Source organism: Gracilinanus agilis, chromosome 6, assembly GCF_016433145.1.
Source record: "Gracilinanus agilis isolate LMUSP501 chromosome 6, AgileGrace, whole genome shotgun sequence".
In the NCBI taxonomy this organism is placed as follows: Eukaryota; Metazoa; Chordata; class Mammalia; order Didelphimorphia; family Didelphidae; genus Gracilinanus; species Gracilinanus agilis.
Genome location: NC_058135.1, coordinates 168,053,181 through 168,071,954, shown reverse-complemented (window position 1 = coordinate 168,071,954; position 18,774 = coordinate 168,053,181). Strand labels below are relative to the sequence as shown.

At 35.2% G+C, this 18,774-nt stretch overlaps 1 protein-coding gene across 2 annotated transcripts in view; it reads left to right on the top strand.

The window, feature by feature from the left end:
• Positions 1-18,774, top strand: part of GABRB1 (gamma-aminobutyric acid type A receptor subunit beta1) — a 476,966-nt gene that overhangs the window by 226,579 nt on the left and 231,613 nt on the right. For both annotated transcript variants that reach the window (XM_044680798.1, XM_044680797.1), the window contains exon 4: positions 9,465-9,685. In XM_044680798.1, the coding sequence (XP_044536733.1) occupies positions 9,465-9,685 (221 nt within the window). The remainder of the gene's footprint in view (positions 1-9,464; positions 9,686-18,774) is intronic.

The following is an 18,774-nucleotide window of genomic DNA, read 5'->3' as shown; positions in this document are numbered from 1 at the left end:
TTTTCATATAAAAATTTTCTTCACAGAAAACTTGAAATTTAGTTAATAGACTGCCTAAACTTCATCACTGCCATAGCCTACCAAAAACTGTTCCATCCAGCAGAGAATAGACTAATAAACAGCCCTAAAAATTACTATGATAGAGCCAACTTCCTTTAGAGGTTTTTGTAGAATGGGATCTTTCTGAACATCTAAATATTTTCATTAAGTGAAAGCTACTGTGTAGAGTCAACCCAGCTGATTTTTTTTCTTCTAAAAGTTAAGATATACTTTATAGTAAAGCTGAAGTTACTTTTAGCTCTAACTCAATAACTTCAAAATTGAATCATTTGTTGAACATAATGCCATCTTTTTTTGATTCATGAGGCACTTTAGAACTTTAGGTCATCATTAAGTATAGAAATTCAATTTGGTTCAACTTTTAATAAACACCTTCCAATATGAAGAACGCTGTGCTACTATTTATGTGCACTTTGGTGGCAAAGAGAATCCTATTATTTGAGGTTTGGATTTGCAGGATTGTTTAAAATCTGTATAAACAAAATGATATTTTATTATAGATCTCCCAGACTATTGAATTTTAGAAATGGAAGGGATTCAAGAAATGAGCTTATTTAAAGATGAGCTTTTCTTCAAACTAGGTTACTTAAATTTTTATTTAATTATTTTATCCAATATGCCTTCAGAAATGATCCATTTTAGGCATTTCACTGGCCATACTTAAACAGACATGAGTGTTCTGATGGTTCAGTAAAAACTATCTTAATATTCATTGCCTCTAGAATAGGGTCTACTCTTTTGTGTTTGACAAAAGTGTAAAGCTCTACAGTCCTAGGTACTGGAGGAGATAAAAGATTAAATGAAATAAGACGTGGCCTCTGCCTTAGGGAGTTTACAGTTTACTCGTGGATGATCCCAGTGTTGGGATTTCACATCTTAAAAGTATTGCACCTATAAAATCATAGCAAGAAGGGAGGGTTCCTATGGATCGTGTAATCTTACCCAAATCTTACAAATGAGACAGCTAAAGCCCAGTGACATTCAGTAATTTGTCCAGAGTCATTCAAGTAAAAACCAGAACTGGAACTTGAATCCAAATGCCATAACTTCAAATCCAGTAGTGATACCTCCAAGAATATTTTATTATTTGATATAGTACAATTTGAGTTATTGAGTTTAAATGGCAAATGTGGTTCCTGTTTTCCGTTAAAGTTGTCTCCTTCTCGAGAAATCTCTATGACAATTGAGAATATTCAAGGGTTTCAAGCTACCAGATCCAAAATCTACTTCCAAGAATTCAGATATAGGTTGTAAGCTCCTATAGGGTCAAGGACTTCCAACCATCTCTTCCCAGGTACCTAGCATAATATATTTTACCTATCAGCTAAGGATCAAATGTTTGTTAAGTAGAATGATATGAAAGAGAATGAGGTTGATTTTCATTTTGGTTTAGCACTAATAGAAGTCTTATTTATCTCTCTTTGTTTTAGAAATTCAATCCCTTTATCTTACCCAGCCTAGAAATACAGTATAGTAACTACTGACATGTCCTTTCCTACTACCAATTGGCATGGGAGCATTGGCCTGCTACATTTCTGACCTGAACTGGTTTACTTCTCTTCCTGTTTGGTCACTCCATGTCCACCCTGGCCCATTCCATAGGGCTTTCTGTGTTGGTACTGGACTTAATATCGAGCCCACAAAAAAATCCCAGGCTCAAGCTATTGAGCAGCCTCAGGCTCCCCAGTAGCAGAAATTACCGACATGTGCTACATTACCTGGCTCACTATCAAGAAGTTCTAAAATAGCCAGCACTCATTGGACTAAATTCCACAATCATTCCTATTCAGAACAAAGGACAAATTAACAGGATATCTGGCATGCATGCACTAAAAGCAATAGCAGCAATCTAAGAAGACAGAGGAAGGAAGATTGTGCTCTTTGAGACATGGTGACAAGCCCCTTAATAAATATGGACAAAAACTTTAGCAATGAGGGTAAGGGGAAAAAATTAGGTATACAAGATGTTACCCAACATGTTGAAAGACTAAGTATAGCCAACACACAACAAGTAGTTCAGCTCTAGACATACCAAGATAAAAAATTAGAAATTAACCAACCTAGAGGGAACAATGATGAATGCATGCTGCTGATGTACTTAATGGTGACACTGTTACTCAGAACATCCATTTCAAAAGGAAAGCCCATTAAAAACAGATGTTGAGTGGTTCATTGCAATTACAATTTAATTTGGTTTATTTATCAGTCTGTTTTTTGCACTAAACCTTTATATTCATGAGATGCAAGATGTGGTCCTATAGTACCTTGTAAAAAATGCTTAATCCTTATCAGAGAGAGCCTTTGAATGAAGTACATCTTCTTAAGGGGAGGTAGCATTGAATTCAAGGTAGACCCCAGAACTGGAACCAGGAAACCTTATAATAATCCAGGCTTTGCCACTGGGCAAAGATGTGACTTGGCAAAGCCATTTCTTTCCTTTAGGCTACTTAATTAAAGTATTAATTAATTATACTTAATGGACAAGGTGATCTCAAAGTTTTCCTTCATGTCTAATATTCCATGAGTTTATTGGAAAATGCTCTGACAGGATGAATATTGTACATCCTTCCTTGATTTTACATAAAAAACAAAACAACTCTGTCCTTTTCAAAATGGTGCTAGACCCAGAGCCAGGAAGACTTAAGTGAAAACCTTGCTTCAGATGCTTAACTAGATTTGGGACCTTGAACATGTTGCATGTGTCTTCACTTTAAACTTTATGCCTCAACTGTAAAATATAGGAGAGGGGGTTAAGTGGATAATGATAGTGTTTAACTTTTAGGGTTGTTGTGAAATAAAATATTGCCTTGTAACAAATAAAGAGGCTGTTATTATTCTTCCCCAACTCCCTCCCAAAGATCCAGCCATCATAGAATAATTTTTAAGTACAGAAAAGCCAACCAATTTATGAACTAATTCTTAGAGTATATGTATCTTTCCATATAGTCTTCCACTTCCTCAAAGAAAGAATGGAGGTACATTTTCTTGGCTCTTCTTGATCAAGTTTTGTCATAATTATAAAGCACTCTGTTGCAATAATTCTTCTTTATCTTTCCATTTACATTTTTATAGTCATCGTGTATCTTGTTTGCAAGAGTCTGCTTCCTTTACATCAACTAATGTTTCTCATGTTTCTCTGGATTTTTTGTACTCTGTTTCTTAAGACAGCTAGGTGATACAGTATAAAGAACATTGACCTAGAATCAAGAAGACTTGAATCCAAATCCAGCCTCTGACAATTAACTGATTCTGTGAGCCTAGGAAATTCTTGGCCTCTGTTTGCCTCAGTTTCTTTATATGTAAAAAGGGGAAATAATAACATATAGTTCCCAGGGTTATTGTAAAGATCAAATAAGATAACCTTTGTAAATAGCTTTATACACCTTTAATTAATACATAAATGCTATTTATTACTGCTGTTCTACTATAGTAACATACCACAGCATTCATGTGCAATTTATTTATACATTCCCTAATAAAGGAGTATCAATTTAGTTTCCAGTTTTGTGCTTCTATGAAAAGAATTGTTATAAATATTTTGATGTGAGACCTTCTTCCTTTCCTTGACCTCACTGAGATATATGCTTAGCAAAGGGACCCCTAGGTCCAAGAGTAGGTCCATTATAATCACTTTCTTAGCATAAATTCAAGTCATTTAACAGAATACTAGACCAATTTATAAATCTGCCAGCGGCACATTCAGCACCTATCTTACCATGAGCCTTCCCACATTGACTAGCCCCATCTTTCCTCATCTTTGCCAATGTGCTCATTTGCAGAATATTACATTTACACATACACACATAAAGGACAGTAGAAAAGGAAAACACTCAAGTCATATAAATCTTTCTTTGTAGAACTCCTCTATGTTGGGCTAATGCTAAAAGAAATTGAGAAATGTTGTTACTTTAGCTCCTTATCAAATCAACCAGGTAACCTACCTTAGGCTTTACTGTATCTCTACAAAATATATTTGCCATGGAGACAAGGAAATACACCATATATATCTTATAACTAAGGACTCCTATAATTGGGCCACCTCAGGAAGCAGACTAAGAAGGCTCTTCCCATATCTTTTTCTGGTTCTTTCCCTTAGCCACCAAGTTATTGTCTCCTACTGTAGTACTGGCATATAATTATATCTCTTACCAAATCATTATTGTAGAGAAGAAGAAAAAGGAATAACATAGGGTAATGATCTTTATTGTATCTGAGAATCAACTAGCATTTATTAAGCATCTATTCCCTGGTCACAGCAGCTACTAGCACAGTAGATAAGAGTGCCAGATCTGGAGTCAGGAAGACTCATCTTCCTGAGTTCAAATCCGACCTCTGGAGCTTACTAGCTGGGTGACCCTGGCAATTCACTTAACCCTGCTTGCCCCAGTTCCTCATCTGTGAAATGAGCTGGAGAAGGAAATAGAAAACCACTCTAGGATCTTTGCCAAGAAAACCCCAAAATGAGGTCATGAGGAATCAGTGATGACTGAAACAACTCAACAACAATTCGCTGGCCACTATGCCAAGCATTGGGGATACAAAGGCAAGCAAGTACTTCTGGCTTTCAAAGAGCTCACAATCTAATCTTGGAGACAACATAAAAGCCACTATGTATGTACAAACAAGATGTATACAAAACAAATTAGGAAATAGTCCCAGCAGAAAGGTATTAAAATCACAGAGCACTTTAAAGGCTTCTTGAAGAAAGTGGGTCTTTTTTTTTAATCTAAGACTAGAAGGAAGCCAGGGAAACCAGGGGGAGGGATAGTGCTCCCAGCATAGGAGACAGCCAATGGAAATATACTTAGAGTATTGAGAAGGAGAGCTGCAAGGAAGGATCAGTAAGGAGGTCAGTGTCACTAGATCACAGAGTATATGGAGGTGAGGAGGATATAAAGAGACTAAAAAGATAAGAAGGAACCAGGTTAAGATGAGCTTTAAAATTCAAAAGTTGAAAAAAAACCTTTTAGATGACAATAAGCTATACAAAATGCTAGATTGAGTTCATAACTTTAATTCATCACTGTACATAAATGTGTTTTCCTTTAAATTACTGAATGGAAAAAAGTGCTCTCAAATGGTTTTTGAATTATAAAAAAAAGAAGCTGCCTGGTTTTGTCCAAAAAAGGAATCTAAAACTGAGATGTTATCTTCCTTCCAAAAAGCAAAGTTTTATATAATATTAATATTTTGCTGGAATCTTTCAACATTTTTAGAGCTTAAATTGCATCTATCCTTACTGACTCTCACTGAATGCAAACAGTTTGGTATCTCTGATCCTCCTTTTCATATAATGAGTCAGATTCTCCCCATGCCCAAGTCAGACAGTTTGACAAATTGCATGAACTCCAGACCATTTAATACATTTTGGCTCCAGTGTATTAAAGAATACCTTATTGTCTGACAGCCTTCTCTGAGCCTCCTAAAGCATCTAGCTTATCTTCAGGGAGTAGATTGTGCATGGGGAATATCAGATTCAATGTCTATACATCCTAGCCCTAGAAAAATGATTATTTAACTTTACATTGAAAAATGAACATATGAATTATTTCTCCCTGCAATGATAGATCCTCTCTTTTTGGGGAAAAATATCTTGCCTAACTAAGCTAGGCTAAGCTCTTTATAATTAATATTACAATATTATTATTGTATTACATATAAGTATCTAAGTAAATGACCATAAGACCTTTCATTTCAATCTAGAAACAGCACCCACACAAGCATTAATATATGAATAGGGTCATCTCTTATGATCTCATGGGCATAGGGAGTACCCTACAAGGCATTTCCTTTACCAATAAAGATTGGTCCTTCTCTTTCACTTATAATCTTAGAGGGTTTCCCAGAACACCAAGAGGTTAAGTTACTTGTCCATGTCATATCAAGATAATGTCAGGTGAGATTTGCATGAAGTCTAAAACCAGGTCTCTACTATACCCTGATGCCTCTTTATTCTTTTCTATAATTAATACATTTCACATAATGATGCCACTTCGTTGAAAGAATACTTTAATTTTCAAATACTATAAGTAGTTTTTCCAATATGTAAATCACATAATCTTTTTATTCCCCTTCCCCCAGCCTCCACAAAGGACTGTTAAAAGACTGAGACAATAGAATATTCCATGAGAGCCCTTTGAAAGCTTTTTGTTTCCTGGATGTATCAAACTATACTCTGCAAATGTATATTGATGATGTTATATATTCTGTCACCGTGCAAATATTATAGTTAAATATGTCTCATTTTAGAGACTCACTTTCTAGTGTTTCCCTTCTACCTCCTCTCAAAACATGGATCAGGGGAATGAATTTCTCATGGCTCAGTGATTTGTTCTCTGTGCATAAAACAGTAAGCACCTGGTTTGTGGGAATGTTTATGGGAAGCACAACCTCAAGAGATCTTTGTCCCACCTCATTTCACTTCAAGATGTTATGTGCTGGCTTAAAAAAAGTTCTACTGTCCTTCCTCCTATTAAAAATAGGATAAATTATTGTTTTAATTTAAAGCCACAAGGTGGTTTTTATTCACTGTTTAAAAAAACAGCATAAGGCCCTGTTGTGAATTGTGTAAAATCAAGATGGCACAAGTGACTTATAAACTTTCATATCTCTATGGAAAACAAAACTGTCTGCAGAGAGAGGAAGGAATTAAAATGACACACAATTTACCCCATTTATACATTATTGCATTTCCCCCCATTTGGTTTTCTTTTGTTTGTCTACTACAGAGCTATCATTTTAATTATTACCATTTATTATTATAATATTATTGCTGCCATCATAATCCTCTCTGTATTTCATGCTGCTTTCTTCTCCCACCACACATTAAAATACTTCTTTCCTCTAAAAAATCAGAGACAAACAATTCACTATTTAATCTCATTTTGAGGAAATCCTTGTTAGCACTAATGATAATTTGGGCAAGCTAATGGGAATTTAATGCAAGTGCTGAAATTTATATTGTGTTGCTGATTGTGCTGAACACTGAAGCTTGGATTTTAAGTCAATGCCTAAAGCCGGAAGCTCCAGGCCCTTACCACAGCTGTGGTTGTCCTCTTTGGGGCTCTGTTGCAAATGATGCAACATTTAGAATGGGTCAAAGAGAACTGGCTTTTTTCCCACTGTCAACAGAATCATAGGATAGAATTGAATGGGGACCTCAGAGAACTCATCTAGTCCAAAACCCATGCAAGCACTATTTAATGGTGCCGACTCTGGGTAAAGCTTTGTGCTAGCCAATCTGTCAATAATAATGTTACACACCTAATTACATACTTCAATACCTAAAATATCTCTGAGTTTCTCAGTAGGGTGACTCTCTCTACCCAGGCAAGTTATAATCTCTTTACTTTAGCAGATGGTCTTTATGAGTTTCTGGGGCTGAAAACAAAAGTTTCTGGGGCCCAAAAGAAAAGCATCACTTGGTGGCTAATCTTCTGAGAGTTAGTTTCTTGCCACCTACCTACTCCAGTATTTGGATGAGACACATAATCCCTTAGGCAGGGTGTTTCCAGTCTGATAGGACATCCCAGGGTTTGTGCTTTGCTGACATATCTTCTGAGAAACCAAGGGAAACTGAGTGCCAAGACGAGGTATCAGAGTAGGATTTTGGTGCAGGTTCCAAGTTGGAAATATTCTAATAATAATAGGTACAAATTGAGCTGGCATTTGTATTGCACTTGAAGATTTGCAAATCCCTTTACATATTTTCTCATTGCATCCTCACAGAATTCCTGGAATGCCAGTACTACTATTAAATGAGGGTGAGAGATGGTTAGTGGCTTGCTAGTAAATCTCTAAGGCAGGATTTGAACTCAAGTCTTTCTGACTCCAAGTCCAATACTCTAATTCAGAGTTGTTGAACTCTTACCTGCAATCCAGAATAAGTCAGGGACTCTAGATGCTGCTAAGAAAGCATAAGACAACATAGGGAATGGGAGTAAGAAGCAATCACAAACACAAAAATCACTTCCACAGTTTGTCCTTTCTTTTTCTGTCATCTTTCCTCTAGCTACCCCTACTACTTCTTCATCCCCTTCCCACCTCCTCTACAGTGGCCCAGGATGAGTAGTTGGCAGAGGAATATGATCAGCAATTGACTTAAGGAAAAACAACATGGGAAATTCCTATGGCCATAGAGACACCATTATTGGATGGCTATTCTGAGATGCCCATTTAGAGATAAAGAACTTGGGTAAAAGACATGCTTATGTAAACTGAGAGCTGCCAACATCTTTCCCTTTACATATGCCAATAAAATATAATTAATCATATAGACAAGTTTTTACAATACACTGGCTAATCTGAACCTATGAATTACTTGGCTATTCCTTCTTAAACTCAGTTATGTACTGATCCTGACTTCATATCTTATACATTGATGAAGTTACATGAATCTAGAAGAGTAATCCAAGAGATGTAGTCAGAAAAAATCCTTCTTTATAGACTCCTTGAAGGATCTGGGGAATATCTGGCCAAAAGAAGAGAAGACTGGGACTAGAGATAGGGATGGGGGGGAAGAAGACAAGATAGTTGTCATCAAATATTTGAAGAGCTAGCATGTGTAAAAGGAACTAGGTTTGCTCTATTTGGCCAAGAGAATAGAATGAGGACTAATAGGTAGGAGGAAGAAACAAGCAGGACTATTCATGTTTTAAGAAAAAAAATTACTATCATTGGGGAATAGACCATTTCAAGTGTCAGTGGATTCCCTATTATATTGAATAATCTTTGAATCAAGGCGAAACAAACAGTTTTCTGGTTGTTGTTCAAATATGAATAGGTTCCTAGATCCCTTCTTAACCCTAGAATTTTTTGTTGCTTTGAATAAATATGATAAAATATGTCTAATTTGGATGTGGTTATTATTTGATTATTTCCTGTCTCCACTCTGGTTATATACTTACTTTGCTTTCAATTTTTAAAATTCCATTTAATGCATTTAGCTCTACAGGAGGTAAATATCTCCCTATCCTTTTAGATATTGGATTAATGTGTTTATTTTAGACTATATGCCTTAAACATAAGGGAGTAAAAGTAAAAGGGAAAATCCCAAATTTCAGTTTTGTATCATAATTTAAAAAAATAATAATTTCCTATATGGCTGCACTCTTTTGGGTTTCTTTATGCTCTCTAAAATCTCATCATTCTGCAAGATCAAATAAGCCCTAAAACTTCTATCTCTTCAGCACTTCCTTAGCTCCCTGGGATCTCCTTCTCCTGATTGGAGGTAGTTGAAGGTAGACATTTTAAAGTTTGTCCTCAATTTAAAGTATGTCCTCAATTTAAAGAGGATACTGTTTTATTACATGTAATTGATTAAAAAATAAATAAAAATTCTCTTTGATTATGATATAAGACATCAACTAAAACATTTTTCTTTTTTGTCCTCTTGTTCTTCACAGGATTATACCCTTACAATGTATTTTCAGCAGTCATGGAAAGACAAAAGACTGTCTTATTCTGGAATTCCATTAAATCTCACTCTGGACAACAGGGTAGCAGACCAGCTCTGGGTGCCAGACACATACTTCCTGAATGACAAGAAATCATTTGTGCATGGGGTGACGGTGAAGAATCGAATGATCCGGCTGCATCCTGATGGAACAGTCCTTTATGGGTTACGGTACGTGACTCTACATCATTTGTTTTTCCTGTACTTTAAAATATGTATTTTGTTTGCCTTTTGTGTGGGAGGGAGGGCTACATCTCTGGCCCATGAAAATTCTAATGATGACTAGAAAATCTTAATTGGACAACTTGAGCTTAATATAGATATTCCCATTTTTAAAACCTCCCACACCCTACCAAAGGTAAATGAACTTTATCCCTGTATTTAAAACAAATGTTAGGCAAAACTATCTTTGTCAACCAGATTCCATATTCAGATTGTCCTTGAAGTTTAACTTTCCTCACTAGATATCTATCATACTGATTATTTCAAAGTCACCAGGGTGAACTGTTTTCTTGATATGGTATGCTAGTTAACTGTGAAAGGAAATTAAAAGAGGAAATTGGGAAACATTTACTAGAAGAAATAAATACTTTTTTATTAGTTTGAAAAATACAGTAATAATACTGCTTACAAGATCACCATAGGATCTAGAGTTTGGAAGGTACACTTTTATTATTTATTCCAATACCTTAATTTATAAATGAAGAAACTAAAGCCTAGAGAAGTTCATGGAATTTGCCTAAAGCATTAATACTAATAATTGGTAAAACTCTAGAACACACATTTTCTGATTTAAATCAGCATGTGAAACAATGGAATCATAGATTGCTAGGGCTAGAAGGAACCTTAAACTTTTTTTGGCTCATACATCCCATTTCCTAGATAAGGAAACTAAAGTTGAGGAGGAAGTGACATGTTCAAAGTCAAACAATAACAGAACCATGAGCCTCATAGTTCAGTGCTTTTCCTGTTACCATTCTGCCTTACTAAGAATGAATGAATGAACAAGAAAGTTAAATTTTAAACTCTGAATGCTTGCCTTTTATTCTAACTTCTGACCTAATTTAAGGAATTATTCTCATATTCTGCCCAAGGAATTACTGAATCTGGACAAACATGACAAATTTTACATGGGATCAAACAGAAACAGCTAATGATTCACCAGTAATTAGCAAATGAGTAAATTGTATCTCCTCTACATCTCTTTGATACTTTGATGAATACATTCTATCTCTGAGGTGGGCAATCTTTCCTAATAGTGAATATGGAAACCCATCTGTGCCTTCTTGTCCGTGGTCTTTTATAAGTTGTCTAGAATCAGGTCTACAAGCATTTATTAAATGCTTGCTATGTGCTAGTCATTGGGCTAAGCACCAGGAATACAAATGCAAGCAGAAAGTCAGCCTATGTCCTCAACATGCTTGAATTCTAATGAGAAGAAGATCCAAAAAGAAAGTAAAAATGTGAGTCAGGAGGGAAGTCCCAGCTTGGGGCATGATAGGAAAAAATACTAGGAGTTATTGGTATAGAAAGGTCAGTAGCTTGAAAGGAAATAAGATATGGCTGACCTAGAAGTTTAATATAAAATGAAGATTGGGGAAGGAGCTGGCCAAACAGAGGATAGGGACACAAGGGTCCCTGGCACTAGAGGTCTTCCTCTAGGTCTTTTAATATTTTCTTGGGGCTCATTTGCATTCATGTTAACCATTCCTCATTCTTGTCATATGACTGGTCCATCACATTCTTTGATCATGCATTTCTTTCTTTATGGATTTTATTCTACTTCTTGCACACAAGTGATCTTCAGTAATATTCTGTAGCCTATTTATATCTACTATAAAATCCTCACTTTTAAAATTAGGGTAGTAAGCTAACTGACTTCTAAAGGACCCTCAAATTGTATATCTGCTGTCTTATGATTGATATCAGCAATGTGATAAATTATTTTATTTTTACCATTTTGTAGTCTTAAGCTAATTGTGAGCTTAATGTAATTTGTTAGGTTACAAATCTTAGAAAAGATAGTGGCATGAATAACCAAGTTGAGAAAAGTATTCAGACAAACACAATCTACTTCCTAATCAATAAGAGATTTAAGCCATGATATGCATATAATTTACTGGTCATTATTTTTCTATGTGTGAAACACTTGAACCAGGCAGCCAGCAGTCTAAACATCCTTGTTTATGCTTTTATTTATTTGTACACCACTATTTGTGTGAGCATACATACAGTAACCTGAGAAAGTCATTCATCTGAATAGGCTGGTAAAATATCTATCACCAACTTTTCCATCCATGCCGAATAAGATGCCACCAAAGACTATTGGACATTCAAGCAGAGAAATGCACATTCCAGAGTCCCAAAGTTTGTTAATATGAACTTTCTCACCAGCACTGAAATTTTCTGCACAGACAGATATCTGTGTCAATGATATACATCCGAACCCCAAGTTTAATAGAGTTTCTCCATCAAAGTCTACTGCATGACCCCTGCTGGTTTGAATTCTATCTGATAGGACTGATCTAACAGTGTCTGGGAGGTCATTCTCTTCTGATGGAAGTGTTGTGAGTCAGTCTGAATGCAAGAGTTGTAGCATCTCTCCATGGACCATTGCACAGTGCGAATCTGCCATTTACAAGTTCTACAGCCTGCAATCTACCTCCTTGTCCTGGTGATGTTGCCAGGCTACTTTATGAAACTCATGTCTCATAAACTCATGAATTTTTTTAAAGCTGACAGATACCTTAGTGTTCATCTATTCCAAGCTGATTATACAAATAAAGAAACTGAGGCAAGAATGGTCAGGTGAAAGTTACTTAGATGTGTCAGATTAAGGGAGTGGCCAATGATAGCAGAGACTATAAACCCTCAGGCAACCTGAGTCTCAACACAGTATATTTTGTTCTCATCACAATACTGGCTCGCTTTTCTTCCTTTCCTTTAAATCATAGGAAAATCTGGATATCCTCCATCTGATGTTGCCAAAGGTTAATGCTTTTAGCTGAGGTTAAAAATTTACATCCACTTGCTAGAATGGAGGAAGTATAGTTTAATGGAAACAGCCTGGGATTTGGATTAGAAAGATCAGGTTTTGAATCTTGCCTCTGCTACTTTCACTCTCTCTGACCTTAATCACATTATTCAACTTTCTGAGTCCTAGTTTTCTCAACTATAAACAAGGGGAATATAATAAATTATTTCTCAAGTCTTTTACAGTTGTAAATCCATGATTCCTCTTGACATTCCCCTTTCCCATTAGAGTTCAACTATTCTCTGTTTAACCATGCACACAGAGATCAAAGGCTTAAGTCCTATGTGCATAACTATATAGCCATTTCCCCTGACATTTGCTGTGTTATCTTGGTCATTTACTTAGTCTCTTCCCAAGTAGGGTGAACAATGATACTAGGATAGGATTCTTCCAGTCTTCTTTTCCCTTTCTCAGTGGTATTGGCATTATTTCCCCAAAATAGATTACTTAATAATTTTAAGACACATGTTAGGAACTTCAATTGTCCCCCCAAATATATTCCCACAAAGTATGAGGACCACATAAACAGATGACCGTAAGTACTTAATGACAAGTAGGGAGTTAATTAGGGAGAGAAAACTATCTCAGTCTTAACTGTATTCCAAGAATATTCCCAGGGCTGTGTGTTCGGAAGGTTAATGTTCTTTAGATATGTGATATTTGAAAAGACCAAGGCTGAGAGAAATGGGATTACATTTGTCAACCAATGAATGTCTAAAATAATGCTAGAAGGACACTCGCTATGTCAGGACAAAGACATTTCATTTCCTAAGATGTAACATTTGCTAGCTTTGTAAATAGTACAGAAGGCTATTACTTCTTATGGGAGGTTTTGGAAAATTGCTTTACATGACTATCATTAAGTACATGAAGTGTGCACTAGTCACAGTGTTAATATATAATAGCATCTTTCATAAGGGAAGGAAGGAATTGAAGTTTATAGTTTTACTCTTTACAAAGGTCATCAACTAAGTAAAATTGCTCATTCTTCCCCTTCTTATAAATCCAAATTACTCATATTTAAGAATGAGGACATATAATTATGTCTTTCTGAACAATGGGCAAGCAATAGGTTTTTCTTAATGTACGTGAAAGCTATTTTGGTCACATAATACACAAGCATTAACGTATGGTGTCAGACTAAATTAAATTTTTGCTGTTTTCAAAATCAGTAAGAACAATTACCTGTTTACTTATATAAAGCCATAAGAATGGAACTTTGCTTTCATTCTCATGAACTATGTCTAATTTAATTCAATAGGCAAGCAGAGATGTGTTATTCCCATGTACTACCTCATAACAAGAATTTCTTTTCAGTGTGATGCTTAGTAGAGATGAGGTCTCCAATCTTGAACCAGGTACCTGAGAAGAAAGAGTCTGAAGTAGAAGAGGTTCTCCCCCTCTTTGGTTAACAGTGGTTACTCTTGCTAAAGCCATCATTGCCACTGAGTTCAATTTTAGAATCACCACACATCTTGGAGTCTTAAATTGAATTATATTTTCATAGCAAAATGAAGAAGTCCCTTTTTTCCACATAAACGGGACACTAAACATAGATTTTTCCCATATTAAATGCATTTCTTTCCCTCGAGGATTACAATTATTAGCCTCATTTTTATAGTGTCTTTCTCTCAAAGCACTTAAGGTATGTCACCCTCAAAAATCATAGCAGCTTTAAGCCAGGAGGCTGGTGGCATTATATGTAGTCAATGAAATACTGTCAGAAAATGCTTTTTAGGGGTTCTGTGTCAATGACTTCTAATTTCTTCTCTTTTGGATCTGTCACTCCTTCCTCACTTATAATAATTTTGACCTTTTCTAAGCCTCCTAAGTCCTAGGTAAAATGACCCTGAAGGACCTTTAGAAGCTATGACAGTGAATAATATATCCATTTAGCCTATCATTACCTTTTGTTGTATTTCATGACCCTCAAAATCAAAATGTTAATTTTTTTAATCTCTCTCATGCTAGATTTTCAGTGACTAATACCATTGCTAATTGGGATAGAATCTTTAATCTGCTTCATTTCCCACTTGGGACAGTTTTCTCCTCTTTAATTAGCCTATTAGGCCCATAATTCCTGGGAGCTCACCATCTTCATGACAGTCTTGGTGTAGATACTCCAATGGTTTTAACCCTATGGCTGCTCACAGCTCCTGAGCTCTAGCAATAAAGCAGCCTTAGCCTCTCCATTAGCAATGCTTATGGATATATTACTATTTTAGCCGTATACCCAAACAAAATGTTCATTTTATATTCAAAACAAATTCAATCAAATAAACATTTTAAAGCATTTATTATGTGCAATAAACTCTAGCAGGTTTTAGGACACAGGAAAAAAATTGAAAATCAGGTCCTTCCAGAGATGATATTCCAGAGGTGGGCATCCAACACGAAAACAGAAAATAATAAATAATAGATCATTTGAGAAGTGAGAGAGGGAGAACGTAAACTATTAGAGGGATCAAGAACACTTTCTGGTTGGAGGTGGCATCTGATCTAAATCTCAAAGAAAACAAAGGACTCTGAAGTGTTACTGAAGAGGGAATGTTTTTTGGCATGGGAGACAGCTGGTACAAATACACAGGGGTAAGAGATACTAAGTTCAGGGAATAGCAAAATTCTCAGGGGAATGAATCGTGCATGAAGTGGAGAAATACAAAATAAGTCTGGAGAGGAAAGATAGATCCAGCTTGTAGAAGTCTTTAAATATCATTCTCAGACACTTCCCAGCTGTGTGACCCTGGGCAAGTCACTTTAACCTCCATTGCCTAGCCCTTACCACTCTTCTGCCTTGGAGTCAAGTATTGATTCAGTATTGACTCCAAGATGGAAGGTAAGGATTTGTATTTTTTTTAATTAATTAATTAATTAATCAATTAATTAATTAATTAATGTCAGAGAAATTTCTGGATTAAACATAGCAACAGGAGGGTGCTACTGATACTTTTTGAACTAGAGACTGACATGGTCAGACACATACCATAGGAAAATTATTTTTCTAATTCTTTAAGGATTGGATTAATGAAGGGAGAAAGAGGAATTAGTGATTCCAATCAGGAGGATAATACAATAGTATGGATGAGAAATAAAGAGGACCTAAACTAAGGTGGTAGCTCTATGTATGCAAAGAAGGGAGCCAAAGCTGTGAAGGGAGGATTGAAGTTAATATGACTACATGCCAGGAAGGTTGAACCAAAGAGACTTGGCACATCAAAAGGATGTATGGGATGAAGGAGGGTGATGACTCAAATATGTTTTTGAAGTTGAGAACCCAAGGGCTTGGTCAGATGCATGGCAGATGGTAATATTGACCAAAAAAAGGGGGAAAGTCTGGAGGACAGTTTAATTTGGGGGGGGTTAGGAAATGGGAGGGAAGATTATCAAACTAATGGAACCATTGAAATGATGTATCAACAGAAGAGATAAGGGGTCCAGTCCAGACAAATCCCTGCAGTAAATAGGCAATTCAGAAAAAGAAATGGATGATAATCTAGCAAGGGAGAAGAAAGAAGCTGGAAGATTATCTACTAGGGCATTGTCATAAAAAAATAAAAACACCACTAGAGGGTATTCAATATCGAGAATGGGAAAAGTAGGTTTTTAAAGTGTCAAAGGGAGCAGGTCAAGAAACATGAGGATTAAGAAAAGTTTATTGCATTTAGCAATTAAAAGATGGTTAACAACCTCTGAGATAACAATTTCAATTGTATGATTGAATTATAGGGGTGTAAGAAGATGAGAATATGGGATGCTTTGGGTAAAGGCAGATCTTACTATGAGTTTGGCAAATAAAAAGAGAAGAGACATAGGATGATAGATTGACGTGATGGCAGAATTGAGTGAAGGATTTCTTAAATATGGGAGAGAGCTGTGTGTGTATTTGTACATGAGGGTTTGTATATGTGCACATGCTCACATGCTTCACCTGAAAGGAACTTACAAACAAGGAGTAATTGAGGATATGAAAAAATGATTTAAATTTTGTCTGCTTTGACTTAAGACTATTTCCTTTTGTTGAATATCCTACAAAAATGAAGAATGGATGATTATCCCCTTCATTAAATATATATATGTATATGTATATATACATATATAAATGATTATAATTTAACTTTCTTTAAACTAAGTAATTACAATTGTAATCTATCCCTGTAATCCTTTGTCACTCTTTCCTAAAAGTTCTTTGAAACTTCCACATACCTTAAAAATGTTGTAAGCATAACAAGACATATTTCCCTCTGTATCAAATGAAGATTATTGTGATAGGATTGTTTTCCGACCTTTGCACATAAAAGTTCCTAGTGTCCCAGACATGTCATTGAAGTTGATATCATGTATGAAAAGGGACATAGAATCAAACTCATTTTATCTGTTTTTCCTCTTAATATATAATATGTATGCATGTGCATATGTATGCACATATATGTATACCTTAATATATATGTATCACTGCAGTCTACTCTTCTTTTTCATTAAGAATTAAATGCAAAATTTGATCATGACATGAAAATTTTTAAACAAATCAATACAATTTTTTAAAAAAGAAAAAAAAGATTGGAAATTAAGTTTGCTCTTCTACCAATGAGTATTTATTAAGGACCTAATGTTGGTCAGGCACTATTCTAGGCACTGGGAACATGGATGCAAAAATGAAATGGACCCTGACAAGTTGATATAAGAATATATATATATACATATATATATGTATGTATGTATGTGTGTATATATATATATATATATAAATTGGTTTTTACCTTTTTTTAATTGTATTGATTTGTTTTGTTTTTGCATTATATTGAGAGACTACTCCCATTTTATGGGAGGTCTCATAAGCAAAGTAAAAGATTTAAATAAAATAAATCATTGAGTGACTTCATTTGTAAGTGCAACATTCCACATTTGTAGCACTATCTGCTCTTTTGACAAAAATTAGCAGAAAGTCATTTTCTCTCCATTCCATCTCCACCCCATTGAAAAAGAAAATAAAATCACTTGCAACAAATGCTATCAAGCAAAGCCAATTCCCTCATTAGCTATATGCAAGTATTAATATGTATGTATGCCTATTTATGTATTTGTGCATATGTATATGTGTGTGAATACATGCTATCATCCATGGCAGAGAGGTGAAAGATTTAGGTATGGGAAGATATATGTACATAATGATATATGTGCGTATGCATATATAATATGTGCATACATATATGTTTATATGTGCATGTATGTAATAATTCTCTCCCCTAAATCCTTTACTTCTCTACCATGGATGATAACATGATTCATCATTGTTCCTCTGGAATAATGAATGGTCATCACATTGATATTCAAAAGAGGTAAAAGAAAGAGAAAAAGGTCTTTTATGTACAGAAACAGCAGATCTCTTTATAATAGGGAGAAAAAAAAACTCTGGAAACTAATGGAACCTCCATCAGTTGAGGAATGGCTAAACAAGTTATGGCTTATGGATGTGGTAGTATTCACTATTATGCTCCAAGATATAAGGAGGTAGATTATTCTAAGAAGGCATAGAAAGACTTAAAGGAGCTGATGCAGTTTCAGCAAAACCAGAAGAAAAAAAATTATACTCTAACACTAATATTATAAAAATAAACAATTTTGAGAAATTTTATAAACTGATGAAGAAAATGTAATAAGCAGGACCAGAAAAAAATACAATAATATAAACACTGTGTAAACAAATAACTTCAAAGGCCTTAAAAACAGCTTTTCATTTGAGGAAAATAAAAATGTTCAATCATTACCACTGGGCCATAGCCTTGAAAAGTCCTTAATGTATTCTATAATAGATTGCATATATGAATAAAATTTACTGGCTATAGCTATTATTCCTCTAAGAAAGATCATATTTCATATTATTTCAGAAAGAACCATTCTCATTTGGTCACAAACTGAATCCAAAGAGCAAAGCAATGTGGGGAGTGGAGGCACTATCTAGATAAATCTCATCTAAACAAAAAAATCTTGCTATTGGTTTACTTTTAAATTAAGATTTAAAGTTCATTCAGTGAAATTCAACTAATAATTAGTAAGCACCTATTTGTGTTAGGTACTAGATTCAATCCTTGCCATTGTGAGATTTAGGATCTAACAGGGAAAAATGACATACATGCAAAACTAGGTTTAGTGATTCTACCACCATTTCTGGAGAGAGAGAGAGAGAGAGAGAGAGAGAGAGAGAGAGAGAGAGAGAGAGAGAAAGAGA